Here is a 22,804-nt window from a genome sequence, read left to right on the forward strand (position 1 = left end):
CAAGTTGTTTATGGTCCGTCTGCAGGAAGAAATAAAGCTTTAGTTTAAAAGAGATTATGGCCTCCAGTTTCTGTTTTCAGAGTCAAATTTTCAATATTTATAATCGGTTAAAGTGTTTTTTGTTTATATATTTATATTTACATACATCTTTATATTCATAAAAGCAAAGGGAAACGTTTTTATATGGCACCATTCACACAAAAAGTGCTTTTAAAACATTTTTACAGGAAATTGGAAACACAATAAGAAAATTTAGAGGAAATCCTGATATAAGAATAAAACTAGACATAAAAACGCAACATGAGGCTGCAGACGATCACTGGATTCTTTAACATATTCGTATTTTTATCACATGACTTTTCTATGAGCAACACGTCGCAAGCGCCACAAGACTTTTCTTCAGGGTACTCACAGGGTTAACTTGCGGTTGTGGTGTTAGTTGTGGGCGTAGACGCCTCCGGCTCTGATGGAGCTGCTGATGGGGGACGACAGTGGATGGTGGCCTGGCCGGATGGGCTTTGCTGAGGCACAAAGAAGAAAGTCATTCATAGCGTATATATAATAATTCCTTCTGTCTAAGTCTTAAGTATCTGAGTGTCAGCTCACCGATCTGTGCAGAGTACCCCCTCCTGGACATGTTCTTGGCCCGGACGGCCTCCTTGATGCGGTCCACCTCCTGCTGGTAGCGCTTGCGGTCCCTCATGGCGTTCTCCTTGGCCTCCTTCAGGGCGTTCTCCAGGGCTTTGACTCGCTCGGCCGTCGCGCGCAGACGCTTCTCCAGCTTGGGCAGCTCGCAGCGAAGATCTGCGTTGTCTCGAACCAGCTGAGGGAAGTGGTGGAAAGTAATTAAGTACTTTTACTTAACATACTACTTACTTACTATACGTCTACACCACCTCATTTCAGAGGGAAATATTCTGGTTGTCATATATACATATAGAGTATATGGTAGTTATAGTTTCAGTACCTGCTTGTGGACCTTGGTGAGCTGCTCCAGGTTGTTCTCTAGGAAGGAGATCTTCTGTTTCTGGGCCACGTTGCCGAGTCCCTCCTCACAGTCCAGCTCTGCACTCTGGAAAAACAAAAAACAGAGCACAAGTTAAATGTCTAGACCAGCAGTCCTGCGTGTTCACAACCAGACGGAAGGTGATGTGTACCTTCTTGACCCGCGTGGTGAGGTCCTGGACGAAGAGCTTGCGCAGGTTGTGGAGAGTCTGCAGCTCTTTGGCCTGAGAGAAGAAGAAGAGAAGGATCACGGTGGTCAGAGTGGCGAGATGAAAAGTCAGAGGATCAACAAAGTGATTACAATTCATCCTGAAGGGAACATGAATGTCTGAACCAATAATCATGTCAATCAAACCAATAGTTATGGAGGCATTTCACTAAAAGCCAAATATGTCAATGGAGCAGTCAGGGGACACTTGTGCACAATGTCTGGTTCAGTGGCTCGAAGTGTTAGAGGACTCCTGTAACGACGTTCAGGTTGTAGGTTCGATCCTTAGATCACCTTATGAATTTTAAGGGCCGACACCCACAGGAAAGACTAAAAGGCTCACAAAATGATGAGCGCAGTGTCTGTGACCCAGTGGCTCAGGGTGTTGGATATCTCTTCAGGTATTTTGAGGCGGTGGGTTCGATCCCTGATCAAAGCTTTAAATTTAAACTCCATAAATCACCAAAAGTTGATTCAGAGCAGCTGGAGGAAAAAATATTTTCTCTATAAAACGCGATTAAGTTTCACCAAAATCAGTGACTAAAGTCGTGTTTTTGAACAGTAATCAGTGAAGCACGGCCCCCAGAAGCATCTATCGTTTTCATGGTGGCTCATGGTGTTAGCTGTCTCTTCAGACATACTGAGGACAGGAGTTTGATTCCCAAGGAACCCAATTAATTGAGAAGTCCAACACCCGAAGTGTGGTCTCAAATCACCCAGAGAGACACTCAAAAGACAGCTGATATGGTGGCTCAGTGTGTTAGAAGACACATAACTTTGAAGGAAGGTGATCTTTTTAAAAGAAGGTGTTCTTTTAAGGTTGTGAGTTCGATCCCTGCTCAAAGCTGTGTTTTTAAGTTGGGTGTCTACTAAGAAAGAGAAGTAGTCTATGTCTCTTCAGATACTAACCCTAACCCTAACCCTCGACCTGACCAGACATCATTTGAGTCGATGAGAGCAGGACGGTAAAATTAGGTGAGGCCGGCAGAGAACACTGGCAACAACAGACGGCTTTACTGTCCAAAGTTAAAATATTTCAACTTTTTGCTGTCCCCCAGCAGCATTACTAGAATAATTACATAAGATAATAGACACAAAATAGTTAAATTTTATTTTATTCCATTCTACATCACCAGAGCAACATATCGTCACGTCTGTCTGCCTGACATGACGACATGACTTACGCTGTCAATGCAGCGTAAGTCAGAGGTCTGAAGGAAAAAGTGAAAAAATCTATGGAAAGTTTTTGGGGGCGTGGCCCAGATCCCATAGCTCAGGGTGATAACAGCCTGACCTGATGATAGCGGGTTGTGAGTTCAAGCCCTGCTGTCATCTGACAATATTAATGTTGGATGTCTAAAGGAAAAACTTAAATATTTCTAAAATATAACTCTACGTGTCTCATATGAAATAGCTAAGGGAGTTAAGAGACTGACTTGAAGTCAGAAGGTTGTCTGTTCAATCCCTTTTCCAGGGACTTGAATTTTTAAGTTGGCTGTCTAAAGAAAAAATTTAAAAACGCTAAGAAAAAAAGTTGAAGTGTCTCAAATGAAATAACTCAGAGAGTAAAGAGACTGACCTGCAGTCAGAAGGTTGTCTGTTCAATCCCTTTTCCAGGGACTTGAATTTTTAAGTTGGCTGTCTAAAGAAAAAAATTTAAAGCGCTAAGAAAGAAGGATGAAGTGTCTCAACGTGCGATTGCATTTCAGTTAATTTGAATGCGTAAAGAAATAAGATTGAATGTGTATTGAATGTTGATATGGTGGCTCAGTGTGTTAGAAGACACGTAACTTTAAAAGAAGGTGTTCTTTTTAAAAGAAGGTGTTCTTTTAAGGTTGTGAGTTCGATCCCTGCTCAAAGCTGTGTTTTTAAATTGGGTGTCTACTAAGAAAGAGAAGTAGTCTATGTCTCTTCAGATACTTTGAGGATGTGGGTTCGAGCCTCGACCTAACCAGACATCATATGAGTCGATGAGAGCAGGACGGTAAAATTAGGTGAGGCCGGCAGAGAACACTGGCAACAACAGACGGCTTTACTGTCCAAAGTTAAAATATTTCAACTTTTTGCCGTTCCCCAGCAGCATTACTAGAATAATTACATAAGATAATAGACACAAAATAGTTTTATTTTATTTTATTCCATTCTACATCATCAGAGCAACATATCGTCACGTCTGTCTGCCTGACATGACGACATGACTTACGCTGTCGACGCAGCGTAAGTCAGAGGTCTGAAGGAAAAAGTGAAAAAATCTATGGAAAGTTTTTGGAAACGGCGTGGCCCAGATCCCATAGCTCAGGGTGATAACAGCCTGACCTGATGATAGCAGGTTGTGAGTTCAATTCAATTCAATTCAATTTTATTTATATAGCGCCAAATCACAACAAAGTCATCTCATGACACTTTACAAAATAGAGCAGGTCTAGACCGACTCTTTATAATGTTATTACAGAGACCCAACAGTTCCCACCATGAGCAAGCACTTTGGCGACAGTGGCAAGGAAAAACTTCCTTTTTCAAGCCCTGCTGTCATCTGACAATATTAATGTTGGATGTCTAAAGGAAAAACTTAAATATTTCTAAGATATAACTGTAAGTGTCTCACATGAAATAGCTAAGGGAGTTAAGAGACTGACTTGAAGTCAGAAGGTTGTCTGTTCAATCCCTTTTCCAGGGACTTGAATTTTTAAGTTGGCTGTCTAAAGAAAAAATTTAAAAGCGCTAAGAAAGAAGGTTGAAGTGTCTCAAATGAAATAACTCAGAGAGTAAAGAGACTGACCTGCAGTCAGAAGGTTGTCTGTTCAATCCCTTTTCCAGGGACTTTAGAATTTTTAAGACGGCTGTCTAAAGAAAAAATTTAAAAGCGCTAAGAAAGAAGGTTGAAGTGTCTCAAATGAAATAACTCAGAGAGTAAAGAGACTGACCTGCAGTCAGAAGGTTGTCTGTTCAATCCCTTTTCCAGGGACTTTAGAATTTTTAAGACGGCTGTCTAAAGAAAAAAATTTAAAGCGCTAAGAAAGAAAGATGAAGTGTCTCAAATGAAATAGCTCAGAGAGTAAAAAGACTGACCTGCAGTCAGAAGGTTGTCTGTTCAATCCCTTTTCCAGGGACTTGAGAATTTTTAAGTCGGCTGTCTAAAGAAAAAATTTAAAAGCGCTAAGAAAGAAGGCTGCAGTGTGTCAGATGAAATAGCTCACTCTGTTAGGAGTCTGATCGGAAGTTCTGAGGTTCTGTGTTCGATTCTTATGAAACTCAGTGAATTTTAAAGTCCAACACCCAAAGTGAAGAAATAAAAGCGCCCAGAGAAGAGGTTCGTTTGCGACGGGGATTTGGTGGCGTAATGTATATCATTGCGACTGTAAGACGCTGTGGGTGAAGTGTCTAGTTCGAATCCCCTCGTGGCCCGAAGAGTGAAGACCAGGAGATGAAGAGCGAGGACCAGGAGATGGCAGCCAAGGCGGAAGACAAGATTTAGACGAGAAGACCAGGAGATTGAAGGCCGGAAGACGAGAAGACCAAGATGAAGGGCGGAAGACAAGATGAAGGCCGGAAGACGAGAAGACCAGGAGAGGGCAGCCAAGATGAAGGCCGGAAGACGAGAAGACCAGGAGAGGGCAGCCAAGATGAAGGCCGGAAGACGAGAAGACCAGGAGAGGGCAGCCAAGATGAAGGGCGGAAGACAAGATGAAGGCCGGAAGACGAGAAGACCAGGAGAGGGCAGCCAAGATGAAGGGCGGAAGACAAGATGAAGGCCGGAAAACGAGAAGACCAGGAGAGGGCAGACAAGATGAAGGCCGGAAGACGAGAAGACCAGGAGAGGGCAGCCAAGATGAAGGGCGAAAGACAAGATGAAGGCCGGAAGACGAGAAGACCAGGAGATGGCAGCCAAGGCGGAAAGCAAACAGAAGACCAAACAACAGAAGATGGAAAAAGGAAGAGAGAGTGCAAAGAAAAAAAAAAGAAGCTTTTTTTTGTTGTTTTTTTTAATATAAATGCATTTTGTAAAATAACCACCACCCACCCCCTTCCTCTTCAACAGTCGGCCATTTTACCTGAAGGTGACGAGGACTGGAGCACATGCTACAAACATTTGGGTACATGCGATTGCATTTCAGTTAATTTGAATGCGTAAAGAAATAAGATTGAATGTGTAGTTCTTTCATTAACTTGTACATTATGTCAGTATGCGTTCTGAACTAACCACAAATTAGATTTCGCTAAGTTAGCATGCTTAATTCCACTAAAGCTAAAGCTAACACGCTAAGCTTCAGAGGCCTGACTGACATTTTCTGCTGTTTTTCAAACTAATTAACTTGTTGGAATTGTAAGAAACTGATTTTCCTAGATTTGTTGTGACATGTAATCTCCAAAACATTCATGTTGTTGATTATCAACCAGGTACATCTTACACTTGTTAAATTTGCACACAAAACTATGGCAGTATGTGTCAAAGTTAACAAGTGTAACATGTACCTGGATGGTTGATGATCAACAACATGAATGTTTTGGAGATTACACATCAGACAACAAATCAAATAAATCACTTTAAATTCCAACAGCCAACAAGTTTGAAAAACAGCAGAAAATGTCAGGCAACAAGCCCAGGGCCTCTGAAGCTTAGCATGTTAGCTTTAGCCAAACAGTCTATCATGTGGAATTAAGCATGCTAACTTAGCGAAATCTAATTTGTGGTTAGTTCAGAACGCATGCTGACATAATGCAAAAGTTAATGAAAGAACTACACATTCAATCTTATTTCTTTACGCATTCAAATTAACTGAAATCGCACGTACCCAAATGTTTGTAGCATGTGCTCCCGTCCTCTTCACCTCCAGGCAAAATGGCCAACTGTCAAACAGGAAGTAGAAGAATCCAAATCAATTTATACCACGGGGGACCCGGACTGTACTAAGTGGGACAGAGCACAGAGGGGTGTTTGGTCTATTTTAATGTTTTTTTTTTATCATTATTTTAATGTTTTATCGCTGTCGTTGCTGTTTTTGCATGAAAATGGACGAATTAAAGAAGAATAACTTTACCAATTTGAGCACTTTCTGAAATGAGGGCCATTTGTTCCCTTTCAGTCAGAGACACTCACCACTGTCTCCTCCAGACCCTTCAGGTCCTCTCTGGCCTGCTCGCTCTGTTCATTCAGCAGTCTGGACAGAAAACACCAACGTTTACAAAACACACAAAGCATTGCATCAGATACTCATCAACAGCCGAGCAGTCAGCGGCACCTACATGAGTTTCTGTAGCTTTGCATCCTTCTCCTGTTCTTCAGCCTTCAGTTTGTCGTAGTCCGACATGAGTCTCTCCTGCTCTAACAACAGACCCTGGTTTAGACTGAGAGAGGAAGAGAAGTGGCAATCAATAAAAGGTACCGATAACGGGCAGAATTAGAGTTCTTTGGCTTCTTCTGTGGCTATTAAGGTTAGGTCAAAATGTGGTTTGGACTTTAAAGTCAAAGCAGGGCTTGAACAGACAAGCCCCACATTTAAATAGAGCTGATCTTGAATCTTCTAAAAACCCAAGAGTGGAAACCGACTTCACTTCACACACTCATTCAAGTGGAAATCAGGCTCAAGCTAAACCCTGAACCTGATGTGTAAGAAATCCTCTGTGATAAATGGAGGGCTTGTGAAACCCAAGATGGATCACACTGGATTTCACCATTTTTAGATCTTACTCTACACATGTCAAAAAAGCTCTTATTTCACAGAATGGGTTCATATGTGTGTGCGTGCTGATGTCTCCTTACTCTGTGAGTTCGTCCAGCACCCTCTGCTTGTCTTCGATCTCGTCTCGGAGGCGGCTGAGCTGCTTCTGATGAGCCTCCCTGTGGTTCTCCAGCTGCTCCTCCAGCGTTTTCTGCAGGACAAAGACAGAAAAACATATTAGAGACTCATTTAAATATATAAAAAAATCACGTCATTTGACTGTTGCAGTTTCCAGCTGTGAACAGATGGTGGTGGTTCTCAGATCCACCTCCCCTCACCTTGATGTCCTCATCTCCATCCAGTCTGCTGATGTCCTCCTTCTCCTTCTCCTCCCCAGACACCTCGTGTCTTTTCTCTGAGAAGCAACAAAGAAGACAAATTAGTTATACATATATATATTGTTATCTTCTTTTTGAAAAGTTTGTGGAGGGTGTTTGTCTTGTCGTGTACCAACCCTGAGCCTGCAGTTTGACGAGCTCCTCCGTCAGAGCGTCCTGACTCTCCTCCAGCTGCCTCTTCTTCTGCTCCATGTTCTGCATGTAGTCAGTCAGAGACTTGATCTTGGCCTGGTGCTGCACACAGAGGGGACAACACAGACACCATGGACTCAGTCATTTCTTCAGAGTGATGATAGGAAAGTCTACAGCCTTTTTCAGTAGATACAATACAACAGATATCAGGCAACTACGGTTACCTGGGAGATGAGCAGCTGACAGGACGCCAGCTCCTTCTCATTGGCCTGGATCTTGCGGTGGGCGTCGGCCTGAGCGCTCTCCAGCTGCTTGCTGCGGTTCACCAGAGACTTGACCTCGGACTTCATCTTGCTGATGTAGAGGCGAGCCAAGGTGAACTCCTCCTCCACCGCTGAGCCGTTCCCCTTCGTCTCTGAGGACTGAAGGGGGTGGGGGCAGAGGGGGAGGGTTAGGGTGTGAAAAGTGTGTTAGTGTGTGTGTGTGTATGTGTGTGTGTCCGTCCTCACCGCGGCGGTCTTGGCATCGCTGGTGCCGATGATGGCGCCGATGTCGCTGAGGTCTCGCAGCAGCAGGTTGAGGACCTCGGCGGCTCTCTTCCTCTGCAGGCCGTTCAGCTCCTGCAGCTGATTCAGCTCCCTCTGCACCGCCGTCAGCAGCGCCTGTCCACAACACACAATCACATATCAACCCTGTTACTCCTTCTTCCTTCTTAGAGGTTCAACATGTGTCCTTTTGGTGTCTAATAAGATATTTGGAGATAATTCGAGACTACTGGGTTAGAATTGAGACACTGCTTTACAGATTAATACAGGAAGATTCTGTTACTCCACAATAATCAGATCTGAAGCTTTCTAGTGGTGCTGAAGAAGTGAAAGGAAGTTGGATGATGGGATACGTAGTCCTTATTGCATTAAGTAAAAAAAAAAATACAAGATTAAAGTGCACTGTGATCTTTATAACGTCCATTCACCGTCTTGTGCTGCAGCTCCTCGGTCAGCTGCAGGTTGGCCAGATCTCTCTCCTCCACCTCTTGGCTCTTCTGGTCGTAGTTGACGGCCAGCTCCTCCAGGGCCTGCAGCACCTCCTTCACCTCCTCCTTGGCCAGCTCGTTCTCCGTCTGCAGCCGGCACAGCTCCTCCTGGATCTTCTCGTAGTCGCGCCGCGTCGACGCCAGCAGCTGGGAGGACGTAGGAAGAGCAACACATACACACATTGGTGTCCACATCAACTCACCTGTGTATCTACAGACAGACAGAACTATTTTCGAGATATATTTTCATGCGAGACAAACCTCTTCCTGGTCCATCATCTGCTCCTTGAGTTTCTCGGCCAGTTGACTGTGTTGGTTGATCTCATCGTCCTGTCGAAATATTAGTAAATTATGTAAACCTTCTGAAGACCTGGACTCAAATATTTTGTGCAGTTTTGATGTGGTTTACGATGAAAGAGGGACAGAAAATAAAGAGGACAGTGTGGAGTCAGTCTCACCTTGTCGTCCAGCTGTTTGTAGAGGTTGCTGATGTCCTCCTCGTATTTGCTCCTCTCGTCGCTGGTGACCGAGACGCCTCCTCCGGCCGGCAGCAGGTTGTCGATGACGGGAGTGTTGTCGCACGGCTCGACGCTCTTCTGATCTTTAGAGCTCAGCTGCTCCTCCTCAGGAACGTCCTCCCCTGTAACACGGAAGCAGTATTGGTATCATATCATGTCATACTGTATATTTTATTGTCTTGTCACAGTATATCACATTACAGAAGCCTGATTTGAAGGCAGTTCAGCAGTCCTGTGAGGCTGTAATGCTCATTTGTTGTCTCAATTGTTGAATGAAAGAAAATAAACTTCACTCGTGGGAAGACATTTTAAAGTTTGGCCTGAGGGGGGCACCAGATGGGAGGCCATGCTGTTACCTATATAAATAAAAAGGGTTCCTTCTCTGTATGGTGTCCATTTTAGGACATTTTTACACTTTGTCAACCTCATCTGAGCATGTTCGTTTTAAAACCTTAAATGTTTTAACACACAGTAATTAACTGGACACTAATTAACAGAAAACTAGGGCAAAGTAGTATTATTCCAGAGGAATACTGTCAGGCTGCAACCATCAATTATTTTCATTATCAATAAGACAGAAAATAGTGAAAAACAAACATCATTATTCCCTGAAGTCGTACTATATCAAATATACTGTGTATTTACAGTAAAGACGTGCCTTCATACTGTCTTGTGGCAGCCTGTTAGCAGCGCTGTGACTTCACTGGATAAAGACTTGATGCTGTCAGAACTATTGACTCTTCAATTGAGATCAAAGTCATCAGTAAATGAGGAGACAGAGAAGAGGACAGGCTGAAAAGGTGAGGAGCTGCTCTGTTTAAATGGCTCGGCATGGAGCCAGCGGCTGACTCATGTCAGAAACACTGCGTCAGCGTAATATCTGTGTGTGTGTGTGTGGGGGCCTCTCTGTTTGTGTGTTCACCACATTTGTGTGTGAGGAGCGTAGGGTTTAGAGGCTGCAGCTGAGTTGATTTGTTGCTAAGGAGGGGGAGTGTTATCAACATCGGCAAGGGGATTAAATACATAAATAAATAAATAAATAATGGCTAGAGAGAGAGAGAGAGAGAGAGAGAGAGAGAGAGAGGAGGGGAGAGAGACATTAAAGCAAAGAGGAAAAAGGGAGAGAGAGAGGTTACCATGCAACAGAGATGGAAAAAAGGGTGAGGATGATGTGAAGGAGAAACTGCAGTCTCAGAAGAGAGGAAGAGTGTGGAGTAGAAACAAAATGCCACACAGGATAATAAACATAATCTCTCTACATTATGACGTGATCGTTCTACCGATGTTAGAGTTTTTAATGATTTTCAGTAGTTTGGTTGATAAACCAAAGCCCCATAGGTCACCGATGTTGCCAGCTCATATCTAATCAGCCTTAAATAAAAAAGTCAAAAAAGTCAAATCAGATATTGCTACATCAGTAGTTTGACTTTGTGATGCTAATATTGCAGATCTTCACTTGATTACTGTGAAAATATGCAACACTTTTGGTTTGTGTCAATTACAGGCCACCATCCAGGTTTTTAACATTCCCGATGGTTATAAGTTCAGGTGATAAAACTCGTGGTTTTCATGCTGTGATTTAAACTCTTCTGTCTAAAATATGTACAGATTGGTGAGAAATTAAAGGAAAAACCTGCATACGTTAGTGGAGAAACATAGCAAGACTACAACACTAAATGAGGGAATATCTTTAAGGAGACTGGTGTTCATCCCTCCAACAGAGTTCCAGTAACTTAGTGAATCTATGAATGTCTAAAACAATTGATTTCTCTGAATCTATGAATGTCTAAAACAATTGATTTAGGTTTTCTCACCGTTCCTCCAGCGGTTGAGTTCAGCCTCCAGCCTCTGGATGATATTTTTCAGGCTCTTGTTCTTCTCCTTCTCCTTCTCATATTTCTTCTTCCACTCCTCAGCCGTCAGCTCCAGGTTCACCGACACTGTGTTCTTGATGGTCTTGGCTCTGAATGGACACACACAGTACAGAGTGAAGTTTGTTTGAAAAAAAAAATGTTACAGCATGCACACCCACAACAACAGCTGTTTTCATCTACTGGTCTTGATTAGACATCTCCTCCGCTCCCTCACTCTGCTGTTAGCTTTGTTTACCTGTTAAAGTGGGAAAACCTTAATCATTCTTATTGGAACATGGAGTTTGGTGACATTACATAATTCCCAGTATAGATCAGCCTGAGCAGAGGTCATCCTGCATATAACAACTGTGAGGCGTGGGTTTTCCACTAGGTGGGGCTACTACATCTTGGCATGCTCTCCGCCATACTGTCACGTAATAAAAAACTATGCTGAGAGTCTGACACACACACACACACACACACACACACACACACACACACAAAGCAAACAGGCTAAAACACCAAACTAACAAAAACGATTTTTCATTCAAATATATATTTCAACATGTATTTCCAACGCCCTTCATGGCCCACACACCGCTGGCAAATTATAAATAAAGTTCTTCCAAAACTGTCGCCGCTGCGGCAGCTGCACAGGTCCGCTGTTACGGATGTCTGAGCTGACGCTGGACAGGGACGTTACTCTCTTTGGCCTTCGTGCACTCGTCACGCTGCAGTTGGTGTGTTTTGCACGCTCTGCATGTGATTGGCTCTTAACATCACTGGCCCTAAACCTGAAATACTTCCAAACGACAGACGCCGATCTGTTTGCAGATGATCGATTTCAGGAGGAAAGTCATCCAGCATCACACCGGTGAACAACCAGGGTTTGGACATTGAGGCGGTGGAGAACTACAAAGTCCTGGGTGTTCTCCTGAACAATGAACTGGACTGGTCTGACCACACTCAGGCCCTGTACAAGAAGGGTCAAAGCCACCTCCACCTGCTGAGGAGGCTGAGGTCCTTCGGTGTGTGCAGGAAACTGCTCCGGACTTTTTATGACACTGTGGTAGCTTCGGCTATCTTCTATGCTGTGGTCTGCTGGGGGGGGGGGGGGGGGGGGGGGGGTTAGCACGGACAGGGACAGGAGGAGGCTCAACAGACTGATTAGGCGAGCCGGCTCTGTTCTGGACTGTCTGCTGGACTCCATTGAGGAGGTGGGGGATAGGAGGATGTTAGCCAAGCTGACATCCATCATGGACAACACCTCTCACCCCCTGCACGAGACTGTGGGGGCCCTGAGCAGCTCCTTCAGCAGCAGACTGCTACACCCACGGTGTAAGAAGGAGCGCTACCGCAGGTCGTTCATTCCTACGGCTATAAGACTGTTTAACAGCACGGCATAATTCTTTTTTTTTAAAAATACTTCTGTTTTTTTATTGACACAGTGCTTGTCTGCTGTGTGTTTCTGCACCTTTCTGTCTTTGCTGCTGTGACCTATAAATTTCCCCACTGTGGGATGAATAAAGTCTAAGTCTAAAAAAAGTCTAAGTCTGACAAAACAACCGCTGCAAAAACTACCGCTCAAAAAACCCACAACTACTGCTATTTGTAAATAAAACTGCAAAGTCTCGTGGCTTTTGGTGTGATAGTATTTACTGTGGAGAAGGAGATGCTTTCTGTGGCTGTAAAGTTCACTTCTTTTTCTCTTGCTGCTGCTTTATTGCATGTAAAATTATTTTTTAGGACTATTATAAACAACAAATATAACAATAACAAGTAATTTAAAATGTTCAGTTTCGAGTCTTGATTAGACATCTCCTCCGCTCCCTCACTCTGCCGTTAGCTTTGTTTACCTGTTAAAGTGGGAAAACCTTAATCATTCTTATTGGAACATGGAGTTTGGTGACATTACATAATTCCCAGTATAGATCAGCCTGAGCAGAGGTCATCCTGCATATAACAACTGTGAGGCCTTCAACTTGACATCCACTGCTGTAAAGTCATCAAAAACTATAAATATGAGGTCAACTTTAGGGAATATGGATTATGTTTTCCTGCTTTTAGAAATGATTATGGCCAAAATGATAATCACGATTATTATTCATTGATTTTAGGGAGAAAATATTTTTATTGCACTTCAAGTAAACAGAGCACTGCTTTCACTTCCATGTTGCGCTCAGTGGCAGTGGCGTGAGTTTTCCACTAGGTGGGGCTACTACATCTTGGCATGCTCTCCGCCATACTGTCACGTAATAAAAAACTATGCTGAGAGTCTGACACACACACACACACACACACACACACACACGCCATTTACAACCACAAAAAGCAAACAGGCTAAAACACCAAACTGACAAAAACGATTTTTCATTCAAATATATATTTCAACATGTATTTCCAACGCCCTTCATGGCCCACACACCGCTGGCAAACTATAAATAAAGTTCTTCCAAAACTGTCGCCGCTGCGGCAGCTGCACAGGTCCGCTGTTACGGATGTCTGAGCTGACGCTGGACAGGGACGTTACTCTCTTTGGCCTTCGTGCACTCGTCGCGCTGCAGTTGGTGTGTTTTGCACGCTCTGCATGTGATTGGCTCTTAACACCACTGGCCCTAAACCTGAAATACTTCCAAACGACGGACGCCGATCTGTTTGCAGTGACTCTCTCTTCGCCTTCTGCATCCACACACTCGACTGTCCGTCTGCTCTCCGTGATGTCTGACTCTCGTGCTCCGGAGCGCGGCCGCAGCCTCCGGGACGCTTTAGCGCAGGCTGCCGCTGGAGGGCGCGTGCACAGCAGCGTGACAACTCTGCAAAAAGCAAAGTCCCCAAAGCTGAAACCACAACATCCCGATCGCGTTGAGAGTTTTCTCTGAGCGGAGCAGCATGTTGACCGTCAACATCGCCGTCGATCATGTTGGTTTAATTGTTGGAGGCCAAAACCGTGCTCGCGATCACTAGTGGATGAATTGTGCGGCTCTAACAAGTAAGTGTTTACAGGAAGAAGTGGACACAATTTCCTCTTGAAGCCAAACGTTTCTCGCTGAAGTCTGACAAAACAACTGCTGCAAAAACTACCACTCAAAAAACCCACAACTACTGCTATTTGTAAATAAAAGTGCAAAGTCTCAAGGCTTTTGGTGTGATGGTATTTACTGTGGAGAAGGTTGAGGGTTCAAGGCTGCAACCAAGCTGTTTCTGGTAAACTACCATGCACTTGAATTATATTCACGGGGCTGTTGCAATCGACAGTCCAGTTTAAGTGGACACAAACTGCGTGAGTCTGACATGTTTTCTGCCAGAGGACCTCAATCTTTCCTCTAATGGTGGAAATCTCATTTCGGATTGAAACTCCTCATTTCCTCTCAGTCTCTCCTCAGCAGAGGGCAGATGGCTGCACAGTAATCGTTCATCAGTCATCTCCCTGTCACTGCTGCTGCTTCGTGGTTTATTATATAAGCAGTTCGAACTTGAATGAATGTTGTTTGAGACTCTGTGTTTTTTACAGCTGGATTTTTCTCTTTGCACACACTAAAAACACAAACGACTGGTCACATAGACTTTCGTTAATGATAGCAAACAGGAAAATAGAAAAGACACGACATACAGATTAGAATTAGTGCACTATTGTGGATAATTCATAATTTTAGAAGACAGAAAACCACAGAGTCTCGCCTGCTGAGCCAGGACAAAAACTAAACAACAACAAAAACAAAACAAGGTGTGGAGGGTTTCATTATTGGGACCTATAAATAGATATAAACACAGATGCACTGTGGGACACTAAAAGCCATCTGGCCACTGGTTTTCAGCACTGACGTCAGCCACAGTCCTGATGAGTCACCATTCACCTTCACACACACACACACACACACCTCACTGTTGCTACTTGTTAGTGTACTGTACAATCTGTTTTAACCAGTTCTATTTATTAAGCTTCATCATGTATCTTCCAGTGTTCCCTTATAGTTCCATATATAACTCACTGTGTTGCAGTCTGGGGAAATACATACAAAACAAATACAAATCTAATTTTCATACCTCAAAAGAAGAAGAATTGTAAACAAAACTACTTATCCTGGACCAACAAACCCACACCCAAAAGTTATTTAAAATCAGAGAAAGTCTAGAGGATTTGATAGGAATTTGCATGTCTGAACATCAACTGGCCAATACTGAGGAGCTGTACGTTTGACGGCACACAAACAAAAGTTACAGGTACCTCTGTCCAAACATGAGTGTGGACTTGGTCTCGGCCTCGTTGTAGACGGACGGCGAGCAGCAGATGATGATGGTGGTGCGACAGTTTCCCCCCAGAGAGTCCTGCAGGATCCGTGTCATCTTACTGTCTCTGTACGGCACGTGGGTTTTCTGGAAAATAAATATATCACTGTATTATAACTTTCAACTAAAACTCTAACCCTAACCAAGTTTAATTTCCATTCTTCAAATATGCGGAGATAAGAGGTGACGATGAGTAACTTACTGTTCCCTCGGCGAGAGCTGAAATGACGTTTCCCAGCGCTGACAGAGATTTGTTGATGTTCTTCGCCTCATCCAACACAGCTCCCTCTGCTCCTGTCTTACTGACCTGTACAAACAGCCAACATCCACTTAATAATTCATAAAACACAGCAGCAGCTCGCACTGTTCACTGAACATTAACTCCATCTCTCTGATCTCTCTAAGAATGACCTTCTCGCTGCCCGCCAGGTCGACCAGGTAGAGCTTCCCCGACAGCTTCTTCTCCGTCTCCATGTTTTCCTGCTTGATGTTGATGAGGAAGATGCTGTGGCTGCGAGAGCTGTGCTCATTCATGTCTACAAGATGATAAAAAACCCCAACAGAATTACAGTGTGAGTGTGTAGCTCAGTGATGGACAGTAAATTGTACTTTTTATTCCACCACATTTATCTGATGGCTATAGTTACACGCTTCATTTCAGATTGAGGTTTTACATGAAAAAAAGTGTTTTAAATTAGATTACAAGGGGGTTTGTGACCCCTTTAAAGGTAAGCAGTGTTCCTTGTCATGTTTCAGATGTCTATTCTATTCCCCTCTAAACTTCTCTGTTCGAAGCCCAAAGAGTCAAATTTATCCAATATAACACCAAAAAAACAAAGATTCTGAGGAAAGTTCAAAATCTGATTTCTAACGTTTGTAGCAGAACTTTTTGTTTCCTTCTTTCCTCCCCCATTACTCATCTCACGTCCCCTCAGATGTATCTTGAGACCCTTTTTAGGGGCCTGACACCTAGGTTGGGAACCACTGGACTAAACTATACTAAACTGTACGTAAAGTAGTTAAAATGAAAAAAGCAAGGGATCTTTATACTTCAGATATGTTGCTTAGAAATGCTGAAAAACAGTAAAAATACATTATATATATAAAAATAAGATAAAAACTGGTAAAAAATACATACTAGTCACTGCCACGTGCCGATTGGCTTTGCCCTCATCGATGACATCCATCACCTCCTCTGGACTGGACACAAAACGCTCAGTACAACCCTGACAGAGACAGATCCACAACATATGTTTAACTGTAAAGTGAGACAATAACAGGGTAACAGTTAATGCTAAAACAGTCAGAAAGTAAACAAACTGACTCAGTCATGTTTGTCGGGTAAAGTTTGCTAGCGTTAGCCACCATAAGCTACGGGTCACATCAGACCAGTTGATACTGAATCAAGCAAAGATGTGTTTTATTTTGCTTTCCATTTGTAAGAGGAAGTCAGGACGTGTTTGAACATCCATGACGACTATCACTCGTGTGAGACGCTTAAAAGCTTAAATCATTCATATTTCCCAGTTGTCCACAGTCAAACCACAATTAGATCATAGTGATACCATCTGGCAGGAAGGGAAGATCTATATAAATATGCAAGAAACTTTTTATGCTGAGAATTTATGTCGAGTATGTACACGTAGAGTTTACCAACCTTGACATAGGGCACTCTGTTTTTGTCTTCATGCACAGCGAGGTTCGTCTTCGACACTTTAAAAAGAACAGAAATCACCAAAGTCATATGACACAAAATACTCCAATAATCACCTTAAATGTCGAGATAAATCGTCTTATTTACCGTCCAGCAGGTCTCTTATCTTGTCCAAGTAGATTTCAAAATAGGAGACCTGCACAGAGAAACTCCAAACTTTTAACCTGCACTGGTATCGGTTTCTCATGAACAATTAAAGAGTTAAATGTTAAAAAAAAGCAAACATTGCATGTGTGTATGTTGTTCTAAAGCTACTGAAACTTATTTTGTTGTAAGGGACCTACATATTAAACAATATTTAAATGTATTTATTCATCTACATGCAAAAATGTACCAGTAATACACTGAAACATGCACATCTCTTAGTTCCACGACAAATTATAAATCATTATTAAAAATGCTGCAGCTTTGTGTGTTTGAGTTGTTTGTTTTCTACATTTTGTGCGTTTTGTTTCACCTTGATGTGAAACTCGAGGTTCTCGTCCATGGAGTAGATGTGGTCAAAGATGTCGTGGGCGATGCGAGGGATGATGCCCATCAGCTGGTGGTCGTGCAGTTTGCCCTGAACTCAGCAACGGATATTTAAGGCGTTTTAAAGTTTGAAGCGACTTGAGGGGAGTTTTCAGAGCAACATCAGGGTTCAAAGGTGGAATTAAAACTTGCTGTGAGGACAGTGAAACAGAGGTTTCTCATCATAGATCAGAGAATTAAAAGAGGCTTTAGGCCTCTGTCTTTGTGGATTAGTCCACCAGTTGACGTAATTGTACTCATGGCGAATAATGCAGGATGCTGATCTCCTCTGAGTTCTGTTTGAGAGTCTGTTTGTGCAAAGAATTCTACTTTTTCCACTTAAAATCTACTCAGAAACACAGTGAATGTAGACATGAGGGTTTGCAGGAGCTGAACCTTCCTCTCTTCTATCAGGCTTTTCATTCCTCGAGTCTCAACCGTCACACAAGCTTGACTGGATTTAGTGTTTGTGGTAAGTCTGTTACACAATGCCTGCTGCACTCTAATCTGATTGGAGATGAAGCTCAAAATAAAGGTCACCACCCGTCTTCACACAATGGCTTTGACTCTGGGATTTATCTATTGGTTGATTGAGTCTCTGTGTGCTTTGAAAAGGTATAGTGGTACTGAAAGAGTCTCTCACCTCCATGGTGTGTGTCTTCCCAGAGGACGTCTGTCCGTAGGCGAAGATGGTCCCGTTGTAACCGCCCAGCACATCTGGAACCACACAAAAACACGTTTGTTCCATGATTACTGCAGTACTACACGTGTTTTTTAACCTGTATTTGTAGAAGTGAACATCCAGCATGTGTATAAATAACTGCTGTCTTTACATATTACTTTATTACTAATGTTAAAGCTACTATTAGTACGACTATTACTATTACTATGTCAGTATTTATCTTCCTCCTACTAGTATTAATGCTGCTTCCAGTACTATTACTTCAGCCAATACTGTACTTCTACTACTACCAGCACTGTTTATCTGTCTCCTGGGGCAAGTCCAAGTCAAGTCTCAAGTCCTCGAATGAAGTCCAAGTCAAGTCTCAAATCCACGTAAAATCTCAAGTCCTGTAATCCAGGTCAAGTCCAGGTCAAGTCTCAAATCCTCGAATGAAGTACAACTCAACTCTCAAGTCCTCTAATCAAGTCCAAGTCATGGGTCAGGTCCTCGAATCCAGTCCAAGTCTTGTCACAAGTCTTCATTAGCAAAATGAAAGTCCTTTCAATGCATAATGAAATGTTCAAGGAATTCAAGAGCTGTCTGTTTATTCAGTTTACTGAGATCATACCAGGCCAGAGTTGAGGCTTTAGATTTCGGGCGTGTATCTTCCCGGATATAAATGTGACTTCAATCCATGTTTTAAAATAATCTATAAATCTGTTAAATAACCGACCCCAAAGCAGCAGAGATGACAATAGCATCTATTATGTAAAATACAAAAGAAAAGAGACTTGAGGATGAAAAGATGGAGGACAGATTAAGATGTGTGCAGATATAAAATGGATTAGTTACATAAGAACAGTGTTTCATCTCTTTCCCCATCAGCAGGTTTAAACCTTCGTACCTTTAACTATCTGTTTGGCGCACTGGTCGTACACTTGCTCCTGTGACGTGTTGGGAGGCAGCACACGGTCGAACACGTAGGGTTTACTCTGTTTCAAACCAACACAGGACACGTTAATAATAATAATAATAATAACAGAAACATGACATCAAACAACAGGTTGGCAAGACAGTTCCCCTCAGCCTCTGTCTCCAGCCCCTGCTCACTTCTCCCAGAACATGTTCACACCTGCCTTCCTCCAGCTGTCCACCAGATGTCCTAGGACCTTTTCTCATCCCCTGACCGCCTCATGCATTCACACACCTGTTCCCATTTCTCATCAGCCCTGCAGTCGGCTTCCCCACCTGCACCTCATTCCCTAATCACCCATCACTACATATACCAGTTCACTTGCTTTGTTCTTCTTGACATGGCTCCCTGTTTCTGTGTACCCATGTTTTGGACTTTTTTTTGTTTCTTGCCTGCTCCTCGTCTGATTTGTTTGCCTGTTTGGACTGCGTTCTCTGGTTTTGGCCTTTGTCTGCCTCACCATCCTGTAAGTCCTAGTTTCGTTTATTAAATCATCACTGCGTCAAGCTCTGCCTTTGCATTTGTTCCTTTTACCCAGATAGCCCCAGATGTGACATTATTTCCACCAAATGTCCACTTGAGCAAATGTGAAAGAGAAATTATCATGGGTTTTGGACTAATTTTTGACTTGTGGATAAGATTTAAGGATTAAAATAGATTTTTTTGTAAGTGTATACAGCACTGGCTGCATTTTAGATGGTTTTTGTGGTTATTTCAGGACATTTATTTGGCAAAAGTAAACTAAGTTTCTTCATAATTTATGATTTATTAAAAGCAGTGTTAATGTTAAGAAAAATACAACTTAAAATTTGAATTTTATCAACTAGTTACCTATTGATTTAATGTCACTATTTTACTTTGTAGTGGGAAAATACAACACATCCCTTCTAACACCCTTAAAAGTCTATTTTAGGTCACAGGTATTTGCTGTGGTGCCGTCTTGACTCTAGCAAGGAACCATAGCCTTTTCTGAATGATCTTGGTGGTGTATTTTCAGCTGTCTATAATTATCATTGATTGGGGACTTGATCCTTACAAGGTGACGACTGTCAAAGACAGTGACGTATGTCTTACAAGTGTTCACATTCTTTGCTGTATATTCTGTATAAAAGCAGACCACTCTGAGATGCAGTACGGTCAGCCGGGCAGGGACAATTGAGTTGCTGTCGGAACCGTCCGTCTGCAGACGTGAATAAAACCACAAGAACTACTCCCTTGTTGCCAGTCTTCTGTTTTTCCTGAAATTCCCACGACAACTTGACTTGGAAAATGTTGATAAACTTCAAGTACATGATGCTTGTTTCTCACTATGGTGTTTTTAAAATTGTAAGTTGAGCTGTAAATGCTCCAGTAGCTTCCAGTGTTCTTCTGGTTTGACCATCCATCATTCCTCCTGGCTGTGTCCAACCACTGACTCTGTCTCTCAGGGGGGTTAAAGCCTCATTGCTGTGAAATGCAGCTCTCAGCACTTGGAGGCAGCAACAGCAGCACTCCGCCTTTCTCTGAACCAAAAGATAAAGCAGAGAAACCACTGACATTAACAGTATCGGAGTGTACGACCTCTGTAATGTGTTCCTGCAGTTTGATTGATGGCACGAGGCGGTGACGAGCAGTTTGAGTTTCTGGGCAGCAGAATGAATAATACAGGATGTGCAGGGCTGCTGATGGTGAGTGAGGACAGATCTGCATTAACAGTGTGGAAAGGTTCACTTCCTGTCTGGTGGCATACATTCCACTAACTGCAAAGTAATTGACAGATTTTACAGATCATGTTGACAGATTTAGGTGCTTTTAGACATAAATATTGCGCTATGTTCAATGACAGGTGGGAAAATGCAACATCTAGGGCTTTAGGTGCATTTTTGTAGGAAAATCTAACTTAAAAGATCTATTTGGGGGTAATTGAAGGAATGAAACATTACTATTAGTACAGGGACAATATTTACTTTACTTACATTCATATAACATACAATATATACAGGGAAATGGTCTGAGGTCAGGGATGAACTGTGCTTTTTAATAAATCATAACTTCAATCATCTCATTTTAAAGTGTGAAGCTGTCCTTTAGCTCCACCCACCTGGAACTGCAAGGAGCAGAAAACAAACACACTGCCTAATAGATGTTGCATTAAATCACAAAAGCAGCCTTTTGACATTGGATAAACACTGTATTGATGTTCCTGTGGCCTCCTGAGCCAGCACATTTATAATGATGAGTCATTGTGAGTATAACCTTTGACCCTTTGATTACTTCCCTAAAGTGTCAACAAATCAATTTTCGTCTGCAGCAAGCCTCTCTGGATTCATTTTAACAGGTTTGAACTGAAGATGCTTGAAAAGATGTTCTTTTTCTCCAGGTTTACAAGTGTTTGAGCTTGCTTCTGATTGGCTCCTGTCTCTACAAAATCACTAAATCTGAATTAAACTGTTTTTTTTTTTTTTTTTATCCTATGTGATGCCTGTGGTGCTGCTATAGTATTACCATGGTATTTAATAAATATGGAAAAAAGTATTTTCTTGACTGGTCTGTTTTTAACATATGTATAGGAATTTTACAGTATTCAACATGTTTTGACATGTGGAATTACATTTTAAAATTTACATTTCTAAGACCTTTACACTGACTGGCTGGGGTTTTATTCATAATCACGTCAGCCTTTATAAATTTATAGCATCACAGAAACCTACAGAGGCAGAAGATCACAACAAATTTTTCATAATACAAATATATTCCTGCAGACTGTATTGGCATCTCTGAATTGATTATATACAGTTTTTTAATATCTGTGATATTGTAGGATATAATTGTCATACTGCTATAATATTATTCTAAATCTACTATATGACTACAGGCTTACTGCGCACTTGGCATCCCCAGCCTGCCTGCAGAGCTCCAGGTGACTTTCCTCCTCTAAAACACTGCAGTGTTTGTATTTTCAGCTGCACACGTAACACGTACACGACAACAACAACGAGCAGACAGACTTGCCGTTATCACCACGGTGTCGTCCTCTTTGAATTTGGGGATGTATTTGTCTCCTCTGTTTATCTCGGCCTCGTTCAGGGGCCTGAAGCGGCACATCACCCTCACCCCGCACTCCGACGCATCCATCATGTCTGCTGCTGGCCCTGTTTACACCGCCTCTCCAAATAATGCGGGTACAAACAAATAAAACAATGATCACTCTACTTAAGGCAGGGTGTTGCCAAAAGTGAGGTTCATGGACCACCGGTGGGGCCTTAATGATTATCCCTGCGTCCCGGGCCAAGTGAGAGTTCAGAATTTACTAAAACAAAGACTCATATTATTGTCAACCAAACCGTTTCCCAGGGGGTCAAACGTCGGGCTTCCTGGAAAGTTTAGGAACCTTTATCCGATGCGCAACGCGTCCTTCATCCAAGCCGAATATCTCCGTGTATCCTCGGCTGCGCCATGGCCAAACCAGATCAACCGCAGCGCTGCGTCCCGGTGAGGAGCTCAGACATCGGCGTACGGGCCTCCCCCTGCAGCGGTGACACCGACAATCGTGCAGACAGTGGACTGATATGCGTTTGTGTGTCCTACCGGCGGGGGCAGACTCGGGGTGGTGCTGCCCGGTTTGCAGAGGGAGAGACCGGAGAGGATGCGCAGAGACAACCGCATCGCCCTGACTTGCAATAAAGGCGCGCTCCCGACACGGTGCCGCGGCGCGCGCCCGTCCCCTGCATCAGCACCACCTCCATCACTGGGTTGCCAGCACGCACGCGCGCACACAAAACCTGCATTAATTTCTTATGAATCCATATAAATCTTTAACCTGCTACAAAGGGTAGAAAGCAAGTACAACTAAGAGCTTAATCATTTATT

At 42.9% G+C, this 22,804-nt stretch overlaps 1 protein-coding gene across 1 annotated transcript; it reads right to left on the reverse strand.

Annotated features, from left to right (window-relative positions):
- Nucleotides 1–435: 435 nt before the first annotated feature.
- On the reverse strand, nucleotides 436–22,072 carry LOC139306492 (kinesin heavy chain-like). Its single transcript, XM_070930365.1, has 25 exons — nucleotides 21,947–22,072; nucleotides 18,887–18,974; nucleotides 17,962–18,035; nucleotides 17,266–17,370; nucleotides 16,896–16,944; nucleotides 16,752–16,807; nucleotides 16,233–16,320; nucleotides 15,506–15,630; nucleotides 15,297–15,401; nucleotides 15,033–15,181; nucleotides 10,769–10,917; nucleotides 8,895–9,076; nucleotides 8,698–8,766; nucleotides 8,377–8,583; nucleotides 7,913–8,065; nucleotides 7,628–7,825; nucleotides 7,388–7,505; nucleotides 7,212–7,288; nucleotides 6,975–7,117; nucleotides 6,458–6,559; nucleotides 6,312–6,372; nucleotides 1,158–1,229; nucleotides 968–1,072; nucleotides 607–823; nucleotides 436–521 (listed from the first exon to the last, which is right to left on the reverse strand). The coding sequence occupies exons 1-25, from the start codon at nucleotides 22,070–22,072 to the stop codon at nucleotides 436–438; spliced, it is 2,904 nt and encodes a 967-aa protein (XP_070786466.1).
- Nucleotides 22,073–22,804: the final 732 nt, after the last annotated feature.

Source organism: Enoplosus armatus, chromosome 24, assembly GCF_043641665.1.
Source record: "Enoplosus armatus isolate fEnoArm2 chromosome 24, fEnoArm2.hap1, whole genome shotgun sequence".
Classification (NCBI taxonomy): domain Eukaryota; kingdom Metazoa; phylum Chordata; class Actinopteri; order Centrarchiformes; family Enoplosidae; genus Enoplosus; species Enoplosus armatus.